Raw genomic sequence first — 21,762 nt, 5'->3', positions numbered from 1 at the left:
CCTACGCTGGCGGCAGACCGAACTCGGGCAATGGCTGGCCGTTGTAAATAGGGGGAACATGCAGCAGGACTCGATCGCATTCCCCACCGGCTGAAATGGCGGCTCCGGACGCCGGCATGAAGGCCACCGAGTGCCTAATTCCGGGCGTCTGCATGCAGTGAGCGTGTGCTCTCTGCCCGTTCAAAGAACGAGAAGCACAAGGGCAGGTCGTCTGCAACTATTCCATTATTCAAAGAGAATGAGAAAATCTAAGGTGGGTTGCACCACAGTTCGAGGCAACACTGAAGTCGTACAAAAAGTACGGATGGCATTTGCAGTGTGGAAAATTGTAAAGACATAGTGAGGGGTCCTCGAGCAGCTGCCCCAAGTCTGAATACCAGGCATGTCCCGAAGTTGACTGGCGCGTGTCTGCGGGTAAGCGTAGGGAATGTATCAAGCATGAAGCGATGGATGATGTTTCCCCGCGATCCTCCATCACAACATGACGCCTACCATGGTTGGTGGTTGTAGAGGCGTCAGATCATCAGCTCAAGATGGTTCGAAGGCAATTCATACGATGCCCGCAAAAAAGAAACGAAAAAACCCCCACGGCTGCACATTGGGTCCTCGACTACCTGGTTGTTGACGTGCGAGAGCGGAGGCCGTAGCAGAGGATAGCGCAAGAGACAAGGTCCGGGGTCTGACAGGAGCCTACCAGGTATTAGTGTACTCATTGTGTTAGTGTAGTGTAATTACTATGTGGTGCAGACTCCCGAGATGAGCATACCTATACCTTAGTGTGGGGGGGAATGAGCAGCCTTCCGATAGATAGCATTCGACAGTAGCCCCGTTTGGATACTCAGTAAACACCGCGGACTTATTGGATCAGAAAGCTGAAAGTGTGGCATCTCGAATGGAGCCGCTGTGGTGTGCTGCCGGCAGTGCAAAGACAAGAGAAACGGAGCCTCTAAACCTCCATCACACCTCAGCCGAGTAAAGGTTAAAGATAGTGTATCTGAATACATGCGCCGACGAGTGTCTGCATGAGGCAAGGCCTTGTATACGTACGGGAGCTGGTGGTATGGGATGGATTGAGGCTTCACAATGGATCCCGTTCAACAGGGACTCAAGAGGCTCCGCCGAGTTTCGCTTCCATGCCGGCCGCCATGAGATCAGATGGAAGCTGAGCCGAGATTCTGCCAAAGAAGGTAGGCGACGCTTGAGGGCGTCTATTTGCGGTCCAAGAACAGGGAGAGAGCGGGAGAATGAGGATGCGTACTCGGGTTGCGTGGTGCAGGCGGGAATGGCGTTTGGTTGGCCGCAGCCAACGGTCATCGCCAATTCCCCACGAGATCGAGGGGCAGCTCCAGGGGTCCGAATCAATGCCCCTCCTTTTCTTGCACCAGACCGCAGCTGCGCTCAGAGATAGGTAGAGACACAGAACAGCCCGTGATTGTGTGTACACTTGACCGTGGCACTGCTCGTCATGAGCCGCCAACAGCACGAGCACAGACCATCACAACCCTCATGTAAGTCAGGGTTGAAGTCAAGGTTGAAGTCGACAGTCGAGAAGTCAACTGGTTCGAGCAATCCCAGCTTCCTGCTCTAAGACGTACTGGGAATAGCGTCATTCCTCCTCTGCCTTCCTAGTGGAACAAGGCCCGATGACCACCCCGGTCGTCCTCCAGTCGTGCGTCTCGGAGAATCCACTCTTTGCAGTCTTTCTCGCATAAAACAAAAAAAGGTGTGCGAGCCTGCAGGAAAAAGAGAATTTTCGCGACGGAGCGGTGAGCGAGCAATCGGCGTATCGCCTCCCTGTAGCCTCTCTTCCCCCCCTATGAGACGACAAATGTGCATTCCTCGCCCCCCAGAAGCGGCTGCATCTTCAAATCATGTGCCTCAACTCTACTGTCACGTATTAGCGGTTGAGTTCCAGCTCTCGGCGAGCTCGGTAAGGACCGTAAAGTAGACGGCGCATTCTTGGAGGATCTTCAGGGTTCAAGCAGCCTTGTTTTTTGCACCCTAGATCTGAATCGAACCTTGCTGCGAGAGTAGCGCCATTGTTCATACCCGTGTCTGTAGTACGGTAATAGCGGAATTCCCATCTTTCGCGTCTGGAAGACGAGAACAGAAGTGAGGGTCCCGATCCGTGGTCGCCAATCTTGGCGTATGAACAAACGTCAGACTTTAGGTGAAGCCGTGGATCCTGCTGCAGCTTATACAAATGAGCTTTGATAGTGTAAATGGCAAAGTTGCATTAGTGCTGTGGCTGGCGTGAACGACACCTCAGGCGTAGTGTACTGTAGCTATGTGATGCTATGCTCCTCCGGCCATCCGTCCAGAATTTCCTGGCGAAAGGCAGGCCACTTCTTCCCGGCTTGTATGAAGAACCCGTCAACAACCAAGGCAAGCCAGTCTTCCCTAGCTGGGTAGCGGGGGGTTTGGTTCGTCGGGATCCCATTTGCAGTCGACACGTCAAGTTTCCAAGCCGCAAGACTCGGTCACTTATGGAACCTCTTCGGTAGCCCAGGTCCGGTGAGATCGACGGCTGTTCGGCAGTCCACCGCTCAACGGTGAGTATCAGAAAAACGACTCACGGTGTGAAACGTGAATCGCACAGCTGGACGATCTCTCTTGGCTGGCGAGTCAGCGGTCCTCCCGCTTCCCAGTCCCCAGACTCATAGACTCTCCAGCCTCGCATGTCCGGCCCATCATTGGTGGGCGGCTCCGTTGCACCATGGATGGGCTCACATGCTCGCAGCGGCGCCGCTCATCCCTAGTCCATTAGCGACGCTCCCTTGGCATCGGAACCTGTTCCAACTTCCAAGGCATCTGCGAATTCGGTGGTTGGCCGTCGTGGTTCATTCTTCTCGGCTCGGGTTCAACGACATAGTATCACGGCTTCGTCCACGATCAAAGGCGATTTCTCCCCGTCTGCAGGCCTGGACTCTCGGATAAGACCACGCACCCCGATTAGGATGCGGAGGAAAATGTCTGAATGTCAAATGATTTTGACGCCTGCAGGTCAAAAGTCGCGAACCTCGTAGGCGGCCTGGTTCGGTCTGGGCCATGTTTCACTGATATGGACAAACCAACGTCGAATGAGGAGACAGCATCTGCCCTCCATCATGTCTTTTAGGCTCGAGGTGGTGCTGTAGTGTAGTCTGGTAGTGCACCACCTGCATCCTCCCACCGCCCTTCTCAGTGCAGCGAACCACACCAAACAAGAGCCATCCCTGAGAACGAGCCTCAAGTGCCTGATGATCGCTTCTCTCGTGCCTGGGTCAGCGCAAACGCCAGAATATCAGTAGTCGTCTGAGATATGGGACTGACTCGCTTTACAGCGATTGCGCCTTTCCGGCCTCGCCCTTACTCCGGTACCAGGTCTCAGATATCTAAGACCGCCAGACGAACCGCCCCGTTCGTGGCGGCAGGAAAAGGGTTGGGTAATGAGCTCCAACGACTAGCTATCAGTGTCGGTGGCTCGGAGGACGTCGCGGCACTGTCCAGCCACGCCCACATGATGAATGTTCTGGTTCATTACCACTCCCGCGCGGGGCACATGGCACTGAGGCTGACCCCGCCAGACGAAGACACCTGAGAATGCGACGGGGCAAAGGTTCGATGTGATCAAAAAAGGTGTTCAGCGTTGCAACCAATACGCGAGACACGGAAAAATAGTCGTATTGTTCATCCTTTGCCCGTTCCTCGTTTGCCTCATTCTAGGACATTCCGATGAACAGCGGAGAAGCGGTGAAGAGCAGCAGCGACATGAAGGCGCAAAGAAATGTGTTGCAGAGTGTGAGAGATTCGTCGCGCATGGTGGTAGTCTACGGAGTGAAAATGAGGGGCTGCACGGCATCGCATCGAGCGAGTGGTAGGGCAGGGGAAGCGGACAGATTGGCGATTGGCGGTTGTAGGTAGGCGAGGTTCAAAAGGTACTCGTCGCCGTCAATTCACCCATTGTGCGTGCAGGAACAGTAAATTGAGGGTGTAGTGTAGTGTGTATCCCGCGTACACCAAAGTTGACATGTATCGTCTACTTGTGGGCGACAGATGTAGCGTGCACACACACTTCCGCCGCTGCAAGCACCCGCGCAAGAGGGTCGGCCGTGCACTCCGCCGGCTGACCGACATTGTTGCAACGTTCCCGGTCGAGAACGTCTCAGGCGGTATCCGTAGCGTCGCCGTACGATTCCTCCGTCGAGGCTGTTGTGAATCTCAATGGAAAATGCAGCTATTCGCAAAATGAGGCTGCTTGACGATCGAGTCCCCGTTCCTGAATCCACAATGATGAATGCCGAGCGGGTGCGTTTATGTAACAGCGCGTCAGCATCCCAGCTCATGGGAGAGAGTCTAGAGAGCGCGCATAGGTAGTGACCACACGTCGACCTGCGACGTGAAAGAGCATGCGTCATGACAGAGTTGAAGCATAGCATCGGGGCCGTGGACGTGGGACGATGGAAAAGAGGCCCGGCGTATGGAGCGAAAGAGAGGGCCCGGAGACGACATGGGTTGTTGGTTGGTAGAGTGGATGATGTGGTGCTGCACGTCGGTGCACGATGATATTCCACGCGCGTCTGCCACGATGTAAATGTCCCACGGGGACGGCGGGCGCGGTCTTCTCTGGCCGGTTTACTCTCTCTGTCTTGCCCGCGCCTGCACACTGGCCGGAGGGGAACAGCATGATGGTGGTGAAGATTGAACCAGGTGTGTCCCCGAAGAGGAATAGACCGCTGGCACTGGGGGATGCCATCCACAATTCGGCGTCTGCCCTTTCAGATTGGCAGCCAGGCGGAAGAAAAGAAGGGTGAAGTGGGGGTGAGGTTGTGAAGAATGGCCGTGGGAGGGATCGGCTGGTGGAGGGTCGTTGGCTGTCTGCAGGGATGAAGGGCGGAGGGTCAGAGGCAGGATGACATGCCCTCGCATCGACGACGAGGTCTGTTGCGAAGTTGCGCTGTGGTGCTTTTCGCTGCGTTCCCAATCAGGTGGCATCACGGCCCTTCGAGCTGGTGGAGTTATGACATAATTGCTGCTCCGTTTCCGCCCAGGATGCAGCTACAAACCTTGCTCGGATTGGCTCCGTGTCGGCGGAACGCGTTCTTTGGCAATTCGGGCCCCATCTTCATCCTGCTTGATTCGATTCTCTGGTATGTGATATGTGCTGGAAGAAAATGTGCGTTGCCGACATGTTGCATGCATGTAGCAAAAAAGGTGGGAGGAAACAAGGTGATGTGCAATTCGGCCGAGGAAGGAAAGGTAAAGATCTTCTTTGCTATGTTTCGGTACAAGTGACGACGGCACATGGAAGGAAGCAAAGGGATGGTGCCAATGGTCTAATTGGACGATAGAGCGGAGAGGGGCACCTGGAGATTTGGAGGATGATAATGGGAATGCGTGCACGCGCAACAAAAGTATGGGTACCGCACCAAGATCGACGAGCGGAAACCAGCGGGACGAGTCTGTAACTGGTTGACTGGCATGGGGGGAAAGAGCATCTGTACACAGCAGTCACTTCTGTAGATGATCATCGTGACTTCCATTTGGCGTGGCGCTCGGAGAAAGATGGCAGGTTCGACAGAAGCATGTTGAAATACGTGTAGTAAGGTACCTTGGGAAAGGGCACCTGCCTTGAGTCGTAGTACGGAGGACCCAAGGTAAGGTGCCTTAACTGAGGGACGTTTATATTGCAAGAGACATGGATAAACTTGGAGTTGAAGAGGTATCTAGGTAGGCTCGAACGGCCGACCCCGCCTCCTGACTCTTTGGGAGTTCCTTTATACTTTGGTCCCTTTCCATGCCTACCTGAAGGACCGGTCAAGACTCACAAAACACTGAAGAAGAAGAAGAAGAAAAAGAAGAAGAAGAAGAAAAAGAAGAAGAAGAAGAAGAAGAAAAACTCTGGATACTATCGATGTCTGCAAGGTAAGGTAGATAATGTCCCAAGGAGCTGTGTCCAGGCTTATACCCAGAATATCTGCACGGTTGGGTAATCAAGATGACAAGGCAGGTTAATTACCACGCCTCGGTGCGGATAAACGGTATTAAGCGCAGGGCACATGTCATGTCGTTGGAGAAGGGTTGGGTTGACCGTTCGTTCTCGAAATAGTAGCGCGGATCTCTTTGGCTCCAGAGTCGGGTCCGAAGGGTTCGCGCGCCGAGTAGAAAGAGGACTTGGTTCAGAGAGAAAACGTGCGCCATTGCAAGTACCTAGTTACTTTAAGTGAATAAACGTGGTGGTTGGTGTTGTTTGGCAGCACTTTAGTTTCTTCATTTGGATTTATCATCAACGTGCTTTTACCCAAGTTGCCTAGTCAGAGTCGAAGCAATGTGCTATTTTAGTCCGGTCAAAGTCTCGTTTGAGGCGCAAAACATGTCTATCTGAGTTGGGGATCGGCCTGGACAAACGTTTCATCCAGGACATGTTTCTCAGCCCTTTAGAATGTTGGTCCTATTACCCCAGGTTTTTGAATTCTGGTTTTGGGTAAGGTGTCGATTCTTCAGCCCAGCTTCTAAAAATGCAGTGGCAAACATTCAATCTAACCCTTGGAAACTGGAGAAACGCTTAGAGGGATGATCTGGGGGAAGACAGAAACCAGAAGGTTAAAGTTGCCTCGACGTTACTGTACTGCCTGTTCTCACTAACGGCTGGTATTCACTATGGTGGCCCTTAGTGTTCCCGCAGTATGAATCAACAACGTACCTTCGGATAGATGAGGCTCATATATCTGATGTCGAATTACAGGTGGCCATAGTCGCGAAGAGACAGAGTCATGGATTCGGACTGATTAAGGGACCACCCTTTTCTTCTTTCGGGTGGTGATAGCAGCCGTTGAATATCGCTATATCATTGTTGAGGAGATGCAACCGCGAAGAAGGAACGCCTTTCTGCTGGCCCGATATTCCCTGACTTCCCTGTTGCGTTCTGCTCCTCAAGAGGTGGAGGCCCTTACTCCGTAAAGTACCGGTACCAAGACAGGCAAGTTATAGTCCAAGACGCTAAGTCTGACGAGCGCAGTGCACGGACATGGCCACAATCCTAGCCAGTGAGATTTGTTTGCGCATGAGAGCGAGATGCATCTTTTGCCCATTGCTCGAAAGAGGAAGGCGCCACCCACCACCTTGTTGTGCTTGTATCCGTACACTTGCAAGTACAAAGTACCCTTGACACTTCTCAAAAAGACGATGGAGGGTCCTCGAGTGGAGTGGCTTGCAGGGTGCCATATTGCCCGGGATCCCTTAGCGCACGACATGGGATGACCGTGCTGGGGGGCTTCCAGTGGACCGCCAGGCGAAACAGGCGATGAAAAGACGAGATTGACCTCTCCGCCACGATCCAGTGTCGCCGTGACCATCCATGCGCTTCATTGGATCTCTTGAGCCGCTGCAATCTTACTATGCTTTTCTTTTGCAGTCACCAACTCGAGCTATTGAATCGTCCTTCATGGCAATATCAACTACGATACCGAGTATATGCCTTGACGATGTTGGTGCCCATGTCGTCTCCAGGCTAAAACTACCGAGTACGAAGTATTGTTCCATAGCAATGGTATGGTATAAACGCCCCGCGACGTTACCTTATGCATTCGCCAAAAGTAATGCCGCATCGCAACTTCGCAACCCTCGCGCCGCGTCTTGTCGCGTCAAACATTGACGATCACGACAACACCTCAAAGGCAGATATATTGACACGGCATCAAGTTGCAGCAGATCGCATTGCCAACGTGGACTTTATCCGTCAGAAAACAATGGCGTAATCAGTCCATTTTTGACACGGGCAACGGCATTATAGTCTAATGTCCTTTGCATGACGAGTCGGCCATGTTCGCTGGAATGCGTTATCAACGGCCCGTGGTCTTGCTGGGCTTGGCTTCTCCTGGCAGATGGCAACCGCCTTCAGACGACCCCGCGGAGACAACAGCCTGATAAGAAGCGCAGCCGATTGCCACTACTCCATACAGCACAAATTGACAAGTTGGACGGGGAACCCGTCAACAAAAACAACCACCTTCCATGGTGTAAACAAAAGAATACCATGGCAATTGGCGGTTGGACCGATTTTGGAGATCCTTGATGCTAGTTCGCATGAACAAAATGAGGTGGAAATGCGCACCAGCCGGACCCGAGGCCGGCAAGTTGGGGAAGCGAATTGGCTCCTGCTCTAGAGGTTGGAGGCGCAATGCTCACACTCGTCCGGTCATCCCAATGCGCTGGATCCGGATGGGGTCGCGATGATGTGATTGTCTCGTGTGCCAGGAATGCGACTGCTAGAGAGTCCCGATACTCTTGGTGCTTGTTGATCGTGATGAACTCCTTTGACGAATTCCAGAGGTGCAGACATACCGAGGAAGACTCGAATAAGACTCGCCGGTTCATGGTGGGGACATGGCCGACGATTTGATATTATTCGGGGGCAGAGACATACCATGCCTTTTCCTTTTCTTCGTGCTACCTCCACTACCCGTATTGACGAGGTGCTGCTCGTCGCTTGTCACACGTTTGGGGCCAAGCGCAAGCCCCAGCCGCAAGCCAGGATCACTTCGTCGGCGGACCCCTCCTTACACACCCCAGACGAGCTCCGAAATCTCGGCGACAAGCGGGCGAGAGGTCTGGAGTGTGCTTGTATAGAGTACGAAGCACCATTGGACAGTTTCTTTGCCTCGCGCCCGTCAGCCGTCAGTCTCACTTTGGCCGGTGACCGATAGACTGCAGCGAACAATCGTGTCTATTCGCAGGTGTTCCATTCCGGCTGATGGCGACGGGTGTCATCTGACCGCCGCTGCCGCACGCCCGCCCGTTGGTCGCCCGGTAACCGATGGCGAGACAAGCAACGGAGAAGATGGTGTCGGAGGCGCAAGACGATGGATGTTTTGACTGCTTTGATGTGTGCTGCCACGGAGAATTAAATGATGGGAAAAGAGAAGGAAGGGTGACTGGAAAAAACAAGGGTGTCTACTACGAAGCCACTACTCAGGCTTGTCAGGGCCGGGCAGAGGTGGGAGATGATGGAGCGACCGTGCGCCGGACAGCTCGACGGATTGGACGCCTAATGTACATAACTATCTGTCTGGAGCTGAGCAGTATCTGCGATACTAGATACGGGACCCACGTGCATGTCATCTTAGGTTCTCGTAGTCGTAAGTCATGGGAGAAAATCGCGTACGGATAGTACGCAGTACGGAAGAAGGCATGTAAGAAATAGGGGACGAGGAGAACGGGGCTCGTCGGGGGGGGGGGGGGGGGGGGGGGGGGGGGGGGCGGGGGGAGGGGGGCAGGGGGGGGGAAGGGGGAGGAGGGGGGGGAGGGGGAGGGGAAGAGGGGGGGGGGGGGGGGGGGGGGGGGGGGGGGGGGGGGGGGGGGGTCGGGCGGCGTGGAGACGGCGGCATTGGTGACCGAGTCGCAACAGAAGAGATGGCCGGTTCGAGTCGTAGTCGTGGTCGAGGAGGATATGATGAGGTTCCGGGGGTGTGGGTTGGTTGCATTGGGAGAAGCATCGGCAAGGTGCCAAAGGCACGGAGACCGGAGGAGCCCAGGACAAAGAGAAAGAGAGCGAGAGGTAAGAAAAAAAAAGAAAGAAAAAAAAAAGATCATGGGCCAGAATTCACACGAAATCAGTCTGTCAACTGAGGTGCAACTGCACCCTGTCGCCGTATGCTGCGCTTGCGATGCACGTCTTAAAACTGAAGGTGCAAGTCAAACAGACGTGCAGCGCAGCAGGCAGTCGCGGCGGCAGGGAAAGAATGTGATGAGCAGAGTTTAGAGACAACCAGAAACACACGGAGGCATCGACTTGCAGGCCGGGCTGCACGTCTCTGCAAGTCTGCTCTGCAAGATGCAAGCTGCAACGAGCGAGAGAGAATGGAGGAAGAGAGTCAGTATCGAGTATTTGAAAATGGTATTAGCTAAGCCAGGTTGCAATTATCATCTGTGGTGCGAGGCAGACGTGATTACTGCGTGAGGTAGGTAGGTGAGGTACCTTAGGCTGAGGATAGACAGGAGGCAGGTGCAGGCATCGTGAGTTCCTCTTGTTTCCTGCCTCACCTGCCACGCCAACGGTTGAGTGAGACGAGGAAGGAGGAGGGATCGAAAAAAAAAATGGCAGTTGCAGTTGCAGTCGAAATGGAAATGGCGCTCCAGCTTGTACCGGGTACTTTGGTCTGCTTTGAGTGAATGACCCGCCGCCACAAACCAGGGATGACCCCAGCTTCCAATCACTCCCACCCTGTCTCCTTCTCATCCAGTCTCTGCCTCTGGCGACTCTGGCGAGGTTTCTCTCTCATCGTCCACCACCATCCACAACCAACCGTCGTCTTCTTGTCCCAGCTCTCTCACTCCATGTTGCTCGCTGCTGCCGCTGGCGAACCCTCCTTGGCGCCTCTTGTGGCAGGGTGCGGGCTGCAGGGTCGACTAAGAGAGAAAATGAGCGGTGCTAAGTTGAACATGGGCGTTCTCGGGTGCTGAGGGGATAGTATGCTAAGGTAAGGAAAGCAGTCGTACTCCGTACTCTTGGACGATCAGGGTGTCCTTGGAGTCTGTGGGTTTTCTATCTCTTCCATGTTCAGATACTTGCAATGGCATGTTGCTGGATCATCAGTCTCCAGTTTCCAGTATCTGTATCCACCTTTGAAAAGTGGGAGACTGAGATGGGTCCTCGAGTCCCCTGTCGGTATTCGAACGAGCATGTCCTGGTCAAGGGTCACCCGTCAGGGAAGGCTGGCCGCTGGCTCTCTGTTCGCTGCATCTGGTGGATTGAGGGTGTGGGTGCGGGTGGGTTGATTCGACCGTGGGCTGTCTGAGTACGTACCGGCTCTATGGACATCCATGTACACTACCTTGTACCTAAATCTACCAGGTATCTAGGTAGGTATCCAAGGACCAGAGGGAAGGAAAGAGTCTCGTACCGCCTACCGCTCTAACCCGCGCACCACACCTCTCGGTTCTCTCTCTCTCTCTCCCACTCCCACTCCCACCGATACCTGTTACCTCCCCTCCTAGCACCGCTACCACCACCACCACCACCATCAGCGGCCTGGGTTGGCGACCATTTGTTATTATTAAACCCGGACCCCGTCCGACCACCCCCCTTCCATCTAAGAAAGACCCTTCTCGGTCTCCCTCACACTCCTTTCTCTGTGTCGTGCAGAGTTGTCGTGAGGAGTTTGGAAATAGCTTCCTCGACCTCGAATCACAATTCCGAATACCCTCAACCTCCTCCTTACCCTCCCGACCCGACTTCGACTCTCCTCTGTCTTCCTACGAGGAGCCCTCCGAAATCTACATCCCGAGAAAAGAGAGCCACTGTCCCCGGTGAGCTATCTCTATCTCGCTTCACGCCAGAAACACCAAGGAGAAAAAAACTGTGAGTGCCCTCTGTTTGGCCACCCTTCAGGAGAACAACAACACCAGGAAACCAGTACCATGGTTCTTGACCGCTGCCTTTTGCCTCTTGCCCAGCTTGTTGCCTGGTTTTTGTGACTCCTCACTACACTGCCTGCTTATCTTGCCGCCTCGTCAGAGGAGAGGAAACGAGAAGAGGAAATCTCTGCCTCGCACACTGCACTTTGCATCCTGCACCACCCACTTGCTTTGCTGTTGGCTGTCATATTCACTGTCTGCCTGTGTTTGCCTTTGCCTGTATCATCTGTCACTCACTACCGTCGGCCGCCCCGTGTTTTCGAGAGTTGGCAACACCACTTCACATTCCCCTCGTTGTCCTCGGCGTCTTGTACTTCCCCCCTCAAATTCCAGCGTTGTGAGACAAGACCGCTCCTGCAGCATCTGCAACCGGGATACATCGCTCGTGGTCCCTCTCACGAGCCTCCTCATCTTTTCCGACTGTGGTGCCTGCGCAGAGTGTCGCAACGGCGCTTCTTGTTCTCCTCGACTTCTCACTCCGATTTTCCCACTCTCACCTGCTTGAAAAGCACTCAGCCACGCATCAACAACATACTAACCCTCCTCGTACAGCCTGCGGTGTAACCGGTCACGACTGGCCTCCATCGTCCGACTTACCAGCAATATCTGGTTTTATAGACGAACGATACCTTCTACGACCATATTAGGCGCCGATACTCGCCGTTTCCCTCCTTTCCGACCCCCAAGATACCCATACCCTGTACTCCGTCTGCCCCTGATGCGTCCTTGATCATGGATTCGGAAGACGGGGAGTTGTTCATAAAGGTACGCTACTACGGAAGAGCCATATTCTCATGCCTTTGCCGATGGGCTTTGCTGCCTGGTCTGATGTGCTGCTTGTGCTAACATCGTCGTCTACAGCAACTGGCCAGCTTTGTGCGCACGCACGAAAAGGCTCTCGCCAACGCCTTGCAATTCCGAAGACAGGCTGCCTCTCGCCATGGCTCCTCTCAGAGCGTCAGCTCCATTCCCACGCCTCAATCACCGGTCGTTCCCGAGAGGCCCTCGACTTCGGCCTCGACTTCGAGCGGACTCGCATCCGCTCTTTCTCTCGGTTCTCTCAACTTCACCTCGCACACTGTCAAGTCGGCGAAGCTAGCCTTGACGCCGCACCATCTGTTTTACCTACTATCTCGATTCGAAGAACTCGCCATTCCCGTTGGCCCCATGAAGATTCGTCTCGAGAACCTACACGATAGCTCAACATCCGCCAACTATGTCTCCTTTTTGAGCAACACCCAAAGATCCCGAAGCCGCGGCTCCGATGTTGGTTCTATCCATTCCGTATCCAGCGTTCGAAGCGTCATGTCAGGCATGTCGGCACTTTGGACGAGTTTTGGCATCGGCGCGAGCATTTCGGCCGCCCGAACCGAGCGGCAGAAGGCGGCCACGCAGGCTGACTTAAAATACCTTTACTCGGCCTTCACCAAAATTCCTTGCCTTCGCCTTGCCCCCGACTGGCGCGCCCGGCTGATCCGCGGCTACGAAGAGTTCCCATTCGACTCAGCAGTACCGCTATACGTCTTCAAGAATGTCCAGGCCCTCGAGGTGAACAGCATCGACTTCCGACAATTCTTCGGATGGGACCGCATGGCCGAGCAGCTGAGATCGCTGACGCTGAAGCGCGCTGGTGTTGAGGACCCTGCGGATATCCTAATTGACATTGTGCTTGATGATATGGACAAGCGACGGAGAAGGACGTCGAAGCAACAATCATCGCCCACTACCCCTTGGCCCGCAAGTTCCAGCCCTCGCAGAAGTCCCACCATTCCTCACGCTGAACTTCACAAGTCACCCTCAATGCCGGGCTCACCAGACCCGCGCAATTCGATTGGTGACCTGGGCATTGGTTCTCTAAGCACGCAAGACCATGCTGTGGATGATGCTCACGGTGAAGGCAGACGGCCATCTCTGGCTCGGGCGGAAACGTTCGAGGCCATGTCGCCTCCAAAGGGATCAAGACCACGTAGCAATTCGCCTACTCGCCCAGTCAGCTCCCGCAACCCCTCCCACATGAGAGGAGGCCACAAGGTTCGTCGCTCCGGCTCTGGCAGCTCGCACTCGAGTCTTTCGGACTCGTGGCACCACAGCCGCGCCAACAGCTCCTCGAATCTTCTGAGCATGGGTGTTCTTCCAGCATCAAAGTGGCGGTTCTTGAAGCACCTCAGTCTGGCCGACAACTCCATGACCTCCATCCCTGCCACCAGCTTGGTTCCCCTCGCAAACACCCTTCACTCCCTGGACTTGTCATCCAATCTGTTCACTCAGATCCCCGACAGTCTGGCTACCCTTACCGCACTTCGCGCACTTAACCTCTCACACTGCATGATCGATGGGCTCCACTCCTTGACGCGCAATCCCCTCCCGGCCATCTCGGCTCTTAACCTCCGCGCCAACCGCCTGCAATCAATCGCCGGCATTGAGAAGCTCTATCCTCTCGAGCGATTGGACCTTCGCGACAACCGTCTATCAGACCCTATGGAGCTGGCCAGACTCACTGGAATCCCTGACATCCGGGAGATCTGGGTTGAGGGCAACCCCTTCACCCGCACCCACAAGGATTACCGCATCACAATTTTCAACCTCTTCCGCAAGACCCCGGGCTACACCGAGGACGTTGTCATTGACAACTGCGGTCCCACGTATTCGGAGAGGAGGTACTTGGTGGAGCGTACTCCGGTGCCCGCCGCCGTGCCGGTCGTAAAGCCCGCTCCCGCCGACATCCCGGCTGTTGACGTCAGCAAGCCAGCCATCATCTACGACATCCCCAAGGAGCCCTCAGTTCTCCGCAAGGAGCGCCCAGTCCCCAAAGCTGTTACCAGCGAGGTGAACACTAGCTCTACTCGCCGCCGCAAAACACCAAAGAGACGGATAGTAGACCTTTCTACCACGGATGCCTCTGTGACGGTGACTCCTGGTATCGTGCCGTCACCCCCTGCGAACATCAAGGTGCTCGCCTCCGATGCCACAGCCACCGCAGTCGGTCCAGACACCAACAACTACCGTATTTCACAGGCCCCTGAGATTCCTCCATTTCCCTCTGCCATTCTGGCCGACAATCGAAAGGCCGACTCCCAACCTGAAGTTCCCCGCATAGACACTAGCGTGGTTCCCGAACTTCCCCCCATCTACACAACCCGCGATGCTCCGCCAGACTCCCAGGACTGGGATGTCAGCGGGGAAATGTACCGCCGTAAGATCGAGGCATTGCGGGACAAGGTTGGGAATGGCTACCTCAGTGTGCTCAGTGAGGAGGGCTGGGATCCCTCTCGCCCGCCAACATACTTGGTGCCAGACTTCAGCCCAGCCTCGACAGTTCGGCCCAGTCCTACTACCCCTCGGACTAACTCCCATCACCACCCCGCGGCCATTCACAGTGGCCGCACCCTTGGCTAAAGGAAAAAAAAACTTGCCCTTTCTACATGATACCCTTCATGATACCCCCACCCCCCTCTTGAGGTTCGATTCTACTGTTGGGCTGCTTTCTTGAATTCTCCTTCTGCAGCATTGCACATGGCATTGCCACGAGCATGGCCGTTGGCTTCGCCTCCAACCATTGTGTTATTCGTCATTATTTTCCAGCATGGTAGAGCATAGCGTACAAGGCGTTTTGGTTTTGGCGGTCAACTGGTTTCAGTCTCCGCATTTATCTCTTGCACCGCCTGAGGTGGTAGAAGGCCACAGTAGATCTTGTCGCTTTCCCGTCTGTTTGGTTTCTTGGCGCGACCTCAACACAGAGGTCTCTCTCGGGCATCACTGGGATGGGAGGGATAAAAAGCGAGTGACATTGGGCGCGAAGGCATCTTCTTTCTTCTCTTCTCAAGACTTGTTTACCTTTCGTATTGCAGGCTTCAATTTGGCGTTGGCGGAACTACATGTCGAGTGGCTTTAGTCATTTCTGGTTTCATGGGCACGAAAAAAATCCCGCATGAGTTGCATTGTGTGTTTGGTTATGGTAGATGAATACTTGTCCATAAGACAAGCTGGTGGATGGCTTCTAATACATGATGAAACGCATACCTCATTGGCCATGCTTCCTTCGCTGTGCCTTGCAATGTGATGTATCTGTGGCACGTTCATTGTTATTGGTGGACAAACCTAGTCTGCTCGATCTGAAAGAGAGTGGCCTCTAATGACTGAAGCCCCATACTTAACTGTCGTATATGCTGTCTTGGGTAATGTTTTTATTGAAGACTGTGGCCAGCGTTCCCGTCAAGCCAACTGACTGTAGAGAAGTGGCCGCTCAAAAGTAAAAGGGCAGACTCAGATGATACAGAACTCAAGTGAAATCATTTACAGATATGGATCGCCATAGGAGGGGGCTTCTGCATGGATTGCCTTTCAGCCGCAACTCGAGAGGAAACGATTGTGTTTACAGGCAAGGAAATTGATGAGCCATTCTCGAGGAGAAGAGATATTTCAGAGTAGAGTGGATAGTGTTGCGCTCCTTACCTGGGTAAAGGCAAGGCATAATTCGCGTACATCTGAATTCTGACGTTGTGTTCGGTCTCTCACTTGAGAGCCGCTTGGGCGAGTGATTTGGTAGCTATTGTGGTCTTCTGACCTTGTCTCCGAGGTAGAGTCTATTTTCCGGATCCTGTCACTCCTTTTTTTCTTTTCTTGATACTTCAGGTGTCGTCAGCTTCGCGGAATGTTCTGTAGAAATACCTGAGAGATATGTTACGAGGTTTGCAGCAGTCAAGGTGTCTTCCAGCTCTTGTAGATGATGGGGGGGGGGGGGGGCAGACTGATGATCCTGCGCTGAAAGTTCGATTACCGTCTAGAACAAAGGCTGAATTTAAGCCTTCGTATTTGGGTTCATAGGATACTTGGCTTTTTCGATTTCATGCCATTCCAACGTCTTCGTGGAGGTGTGTTTCGAGAACCGGGCTATCAAGGGTAATATGGCGATTATGGGTGACTGCATTGATTCTTAGCGAACCACTTGTCAGGGTATTGAAGAACTTTATGGGTGCGATCCTTGGTTGGCAAATGGCCTGCCTAGCCTCGTGCCCTCTGGTAGTCTGACTTCCAGACCTTGAAGTCAAGGCAAGACCGATCGAACGCACGCTTTCTCCAGGGACCAACCTGTCTGGCCGATATTCGGGTGCGAGTACCGGAATAGAGGGGATCGATGAGCCAAAATGAGGCCCTGTCGTGAGACATATTTCTCTCGGACTAGAGCTGTCTCATCATCATCAGAGACAGCGTTCGCTTCTGTCGCAGCTCCGATGAAGTATGTTCCATTACAATCCACCAAGGCTGCGTTTAGCACTGCTGAAGCTCAAAGTCCCAACCCGCAGGACTTCGCATCCAGATAAGGCGTTCAAATGCCTTTCCTCGACGATAATCGCTGCCGGTAACAAAGAGCCTGGCCAAAACAAAACAAGACAATCTATGAATAGGTCGGACCATCTTCTATAAGCTCGTTGCAACCATCGGCTTTAGACGTCAATAACTTGGAGAGCGGAAATACTCTTCTCTACAGGAGGGCTGTTTTCTTCTCAACTCCATTTCAATCGTCACCTAGAGCGGCACTGCGTCTATTCACGTGAGATACAATGAGCTATAGAGAGTCAAATTCTTTGTTCCCATCTCATCTCGACATAAGTCCCAGGAGTCAGGTGTTGATCCATGTCTGCGGGACTTTCCTATCAAAGCGTTGCAAAGGGCGGCGGAAACCCACGACACAGTACCGCATCTAAAGCTTACCTAGGCTTCGCTATTGGGTATCTTCTGCGTTCTGTTCCGGTCGACTGTGGTAAGGATGGTGGGCATGGGAGCATTACGGCTGCGAGAGATGGGTGGCCTGTTCGAGGTGGCGGCTAGCACTGCTAGCCTACACTGAAGTTGTTTCGATCTAGGTAGCCGGGGCGGGTGCCATTCTTCCAAGACAGGATATCAACTTCATCAAGGCTTAGGACGTAGTGCTACAAGAGCTGTGGGCAACAGCTATGTCCCTGAAAACTTACCGAAGCCGGTGAGATCGGACCTCAAGTCAAACAGCCATGACTTGTGTCAGAGGAAGAAGCCCTTACTGCTTACTTCTCAGAGCGCAATTTCTCCAAGTGGGCTGTGGTTGGGATCGCCGCGGCTGAAGGATTGAGTCCTTAGATCTTTCGATAATGAATCTTCCTCGATTTGAGCTCAAAAAAATACCCACACGAAGGTGAAGGTGCGCCTGTCCGAGTATGCTAATGATACAGCAAGAAAGCCTTTCATCTCGGAGATAGCTTCGAACCAACGAGAGAGATCTAATTACAACCATTGGAATCCCTAGCAGCGTTTTGAACACACAAATACATGTCAGAGAGGTATTGCCGAGAAAGGACAGAAACGATAAGACACGAGAGAAGCAAGGCTTGGGTCCATTCGATGGCCGATTGAATGCCGATGAGCTACAGTCTGGACCCCGTATGATGAAGCTTTGTCGTTGAATTGTTCTCATGCATTCTCTCCTAACCTTGTCATAATGCGAGAGATCGTTCCACACGCACTGAGAGCCATAAATATGGCACAATCCCTGCCAGAGTCTTGTAAGGAAGATTAGAAGCTGCATCGTACCCAGGAGACTGTGTCCAGGGTGTCGTGGCGAAGAGTGAGATGCTGTAATCGGCCAGGGCCTGTGGGGATTCTGGTGATGAACCCGAAAAGGGACACAAGGTTGGAATGCTGCAGAGGATGTAAACCGACAGCCGGTGGCACAGATTTGTTAGTTACATCAATATGCTAGAGAAATATTTGCTGGGCAGCTATGGTGTGACTAGGACTGAGAGGGCAATTAACTACGTGAAGTTCAGTCTAGACAAGTCTTGTTGCTCATATGCCTTTATACTATATGCGAACATGTTGTCTTCAAGCGGAAAACTCGTCTCATTAAGACCTTAACAGTTTCAATGCATGTGCTGTAGCTCGGAAGGGCCTGCTCTTTTCATGACCGGTTCAGTTTCGAGTCACTTCTTAAAGCAGAAAGGCTTATTGGATCTCCTGGTGTCATCCAATGTAAGTTGTAGGTCAGATACTAAACTATAATCTGTTTGCGACCTAATGCCCCTTTGTGGTAATGCGGACAATCATGGGAACCATGCCGTACGCGGGTCACATTGACCACATTTTCTGTATTTCAGGCCTCATTCCCTCACGATGCAAAGAAGATGTCAAATGGAATATGACTGATGGGAACAGATGCGTTATCTTTTGCTATGCCGTGGCTAGCGATCGAAACATTCCTGCAGCCTTCATGAGTGGATGGTCTACCGTGGGAAGCATCTGGAGACTATCTTCCAACAGATGACAGTATATTGAATAGTAATTTGGATGTGCGATGAACTCGGAAGACCAAGGCTGGAAGGATTGGTGGGAGCTACGTTCGACCTGACTGAGGAGGACCGTTGTAGGAGAATGATCCACGTCAGGACTAGACTAGCAAAGCGAACGTCGTCGAGCACACTACGCGTTGTGCAAGCTCGAGACAATATAGACATAATTAAGCACGAGTTTTGCTCAGACCTGCCATAGAGAGGACCTGGAGAAAACAGGGCGGCCGGCTCGACATAAGAGAGCCGTATACTTGGTTTTAAGTAGCGATAGTCGCAATTTGGCCGAAATCGTCTCAGTACATCCCTTTTAGCAGGTATTCAACCATGGTCTTGTTAATGGGATCACCACATAACATATGGAATTTAAGGGCTACTACAGCGTTGCGAGTGGTAAGCAGCAAATGATAGGCTGAATCTTCTCATGCTGGAGTCTATGCCGATCTAAAAAAAATGAGGGCTCTGTAATCGAGTGGTAAGTTGAGAAAGAAAAGGCCAGGCGCGAATGGCAAAAGCTACTGCAGTCGACTGAATCTCTAGCTGTCATTGACGAAATACGAAATGTGTACGAGTACCTAGAGATTTAAAGATCAGAGTGGGCAGTGGAGATGCTCCCAGACGGTCGGGTCTGGATAAAGCCAAGTGTCACCGGAAACGGCAATTCAATGACGATGATGGAAGGTCTGTGAGTGCGCTATCCGACCAAGACCATTTGCGGTGAAGAACTCTTGTGCAGATCCAGCTATGTCCAGGATGCGAAAATCCGCAGCTCCTGCAGCGTCATGTGCTGCGCTGTGACGGGTAAGTATGTGTTGTGGCAACCTGCCCAGATCAAACATCGCTCGGCCTTCTGCCATCTTATAAAGATGAATGCTAACTGGATAAGGTTCAATTAGACAAGTTGAGATGAGGAGGCTGCTGCAGGGGAATCAGAATGAGTAAGGCATCTGGGTGTGTAGTAAGTATTTATGAGTACGGGGTTTGGATTTCAAGTACTGTACTGAATGGCGTGCGAATGAACGGTGTTGTGTTGCGATTCATGTTTGACTTTGAAGAGTGCACTATCCGATGATGCGACGATGCAGGTGTGGATTTCCGTAATGAGACCAGTAGCCACGAGTTCAAAAGGGCGCGGGGGAAATGAGAAAAGAATCAGTCCTCGGGGCCGATTGCGACTGCATCGGAGCGGGGGTTTGTACTGGATGAGCATCCATTTGTGTCAGTGCCGGGCCGGACTTGGCTCCGTCGCAGTTCCTTCCGACCCGGCTTTGGTTCCGGAAGGCAGGAAGGGCGGCGCCGGTCTGGTTGCAGAAGGAGCAAGGAGCATTCTGCAACAGGAAAAGACATTGGAAGGAGGCACCGAGAATGGCACACGTAGCTCTGCCCATACCTTGCCAACTGTTCCTCTTTTGGGTATCCGTGTCTACCTTAGTAACTTCCAGGTTGCAATCAACAACCTTCTTCGCTGCATCTCCCAACCAAGCAATCGAGATGCTCCGTTGTGGCAATTCCTACCCGTTACATCGTCCGTGTTATGCAATATCGTTCGCCACCATCACTCACCATCACCAACTTCGCTGTGTCAATACATGATGCGCCTTCGCGCCTTCTAGTTCAATCCAAACTTCATTTATGCATATCGACTGCCGCCTCCAGGACCTACCTCAGTCAATATCAGCGCCTCAGTAACCCCTGAGCCATAGCAATCGTAAAGTGTAACCGGAGCTAACGTTGGTATAGGCGAAAATTAGAACGACGCGGAGAATGTCATCCAGGTGCTTAGTCGATTCAGCCCCAGTGAACGATCCTCCGGGAAGCACGCACGGCACGTTAGTCGATGTGAGGGGGATGGTGCCTTACCACGCTGTCGGAACCATTCCAATCGAAGCACGTTGTCTCAATGGATTAGTCGCCTACACCGATGTGAGATGGAAATCTCCGGTCGTGTCGGCCCCAAGGTCCAGGGAAAAGGGAGAAGAATGATGGTTTCACATCTTGGACACGCTTCTGCAAGCCTCGCCCGTCTCGCGTGCTCACTGTAGCCTGGGGGCCACCCAGCAGATTCTAGCCAAGTCTAGCCCATCCCAAAGACGTTCGGCCGAGCCGTGGCCTCTCAAGGTCCAGCCACACCTCCGGCACTCGCCCTACGGCCAGCTCGTGTATCTTATGCATGGCAGACAGCCACCAGTCCAGGGTCGCAGTGAGGTGACAGGGCAGGCAGCAAACGCCGCCGCTAAATCTCAAAAGCATGTCTCGGGGCCTCTTGCTTTTCTCATCCAACGCTAGCGAGCGGTGGCGCCACTGGCTTTAGAGGCTTGCAAAACATTGATCCAGCTCCACGATGAATGCCATGCTTCTTCTCTGCATGAGCTCTGCAAGAAAGATCTGCGAGACGACTGCTTGGCTGCGAAGTGTCTGTGCCACGCACATGGGGGCCATCTATTCGTACGTCTGAACTCTGAACCTCATCAAACGAGCCTTGAATAGCGTTGCACACCAGCGCTTCATCACATCGTACATACGGAGACGAGTGGGGGACGGGATCGATTTCCTGTTATTCATCTTGATATGTGCCTCTTTCACTACTCATATCATCATCATTACCATCCTTTATCAAAGTCCTTCTTATATACGTAGAGGAATACACTCTGGATAAAAGACATTAACCTCGGAAATCTTGGGGTCAAGCTTGCGGTAGACTCGGCCGGCATGCTGCACCGAAGCGTTGCATAGGCCGGCGGCGCCGTTCTGGTTGTCTCTAGACGCATACCGCGCACTTGGGCGTATTGACCCCCATGCTGTCCCGTCAAAGCCGTTTTGGGCCTGGACCTGGTCTTGTCTGTTCTGCTGGAACGGGACATTAGGGTCTCGCCTTCTTCAGAAGATCAGGAACAAAGGTGAGTCAATCTTGGTTCGCCCACCCCCTTGAACACGACTTTGGGTCCCTCTCAAATTCTCCCAACCCGACTTGATCCAGATGATATGACGGGGGCCCGGATTTCCCATTGCTCCCGTCTTGAAGGAAACCCCCCCTTGCCCTACAATGCGGTCC

At 53.0% G+C, this 21,762-nt stretch overlaps 5 protein-coding genes across 5 annotated transcripts; 4 read left to right on the top strand and 1 right to left on the bottom strand.

Moving 5' to 3' along the window:
* Positions 1-4,393: 4,393 nt before the first annotated feature.
* On the bottom strand, positions 4,394-4,735 carry CPAR01_15244 (uncharacterized protein; the record flags this gene model as incomplete). The annotated part of the gene is made up of 1 exon (XM_060499493.1): positions 4,394-4,735. The coding sequence occupies one exon, from the start codon at positions 4,733-4,735 to the stop codon at positions 4,394-4,396; it is 342 nt and encodes a 113-aa protein (XP_060341925.1).
* A 3,670-nt stretch (positions 4,736-8,405) lies between these two features.
* On the top strand, positions 8,406-8,684 carry CPAR01_15243 (uncharacterized protein; the record flags this gene model as incomplete). The annotated part of the gene is made up of 1 exon (XM_060499492.1): positions 8,406-8,684. The coding sequence occupies one exon, from the start codon at positions 8,406-8,408 to the stop codon at positions 8,682-8,684; it is 279 nt and encodes a 92-aa protein (XP_060341924.1).
* Positions 8,685-10,873: 2,189 nt separating this feature from the next.
* On the top strand, positions 10,874-11,342 carry CPAR01_15242 (uncharacterized protein; the record flags this gene model as incomplete). Its single annotated transcript, XM_060499491.1, has 2 exons — positions 10,874-10,958; positions 10,990-11,342. Coding segments are annotated over 2 exons (438 nt in total), but the record flags the coding sequence as incomplete, so codon positions are not given.
* Positions 11,343-12,126: 784 nt separating this feature from the next.
* Positions 12,127-14,790, top strand: CPAR01_15241 (leucine rich repeat domain-containing protein; the record flags this gene model as incomplete). Its single annotated transcript, XM_060499490.1, has 2 exons — positions 12,127-12,159; positions 12,256-14,790. 2 exons carry the CDS (start codon positions 12,127-12,129, stop codon positions 14,788-14,790), a joined length of 2,568 nt encoding a protein of 855 aa, XP_060341922.1.
* Positions 14,791-14,977: 187 nt separating this feature from the next.
* On the top strand, positions 14,978-15,286 carry CPAR01_15240 (uncharacterized protein; the record flags this gene model as incomplete). The annotated part of the gene is made up of 1 exon (XM_060499489.1): positions 14,978-15,286. The coding sequence occupies one exon, from the start codon at positions 14,978-14,980 to the stop codon at positions 15,284-15,286; it is 309 nt and encodes a 102-aa protein (XP_060341921.1).
* Positions 15,287-21,762: the final 6,476 nt, after the last annotated feature.

Source organism: Colletotrichum paranaense, assembly GCF_030867605.1.
Source record: "Colletotrichum paranaense strain IMI 384185 chromosome Unknown Scaffold_18.1, whole genome shotgun sequence".
NCBI lineage: Eukaryota > Fungi > Ascomycota > Sordariomycetes > Glomerellales > Glomerellaceae > Colletotrichum > Colletotrichum paranaense.
This window is presented reverse-complemented; position numbering and strand designations above follow the sequence as displayed.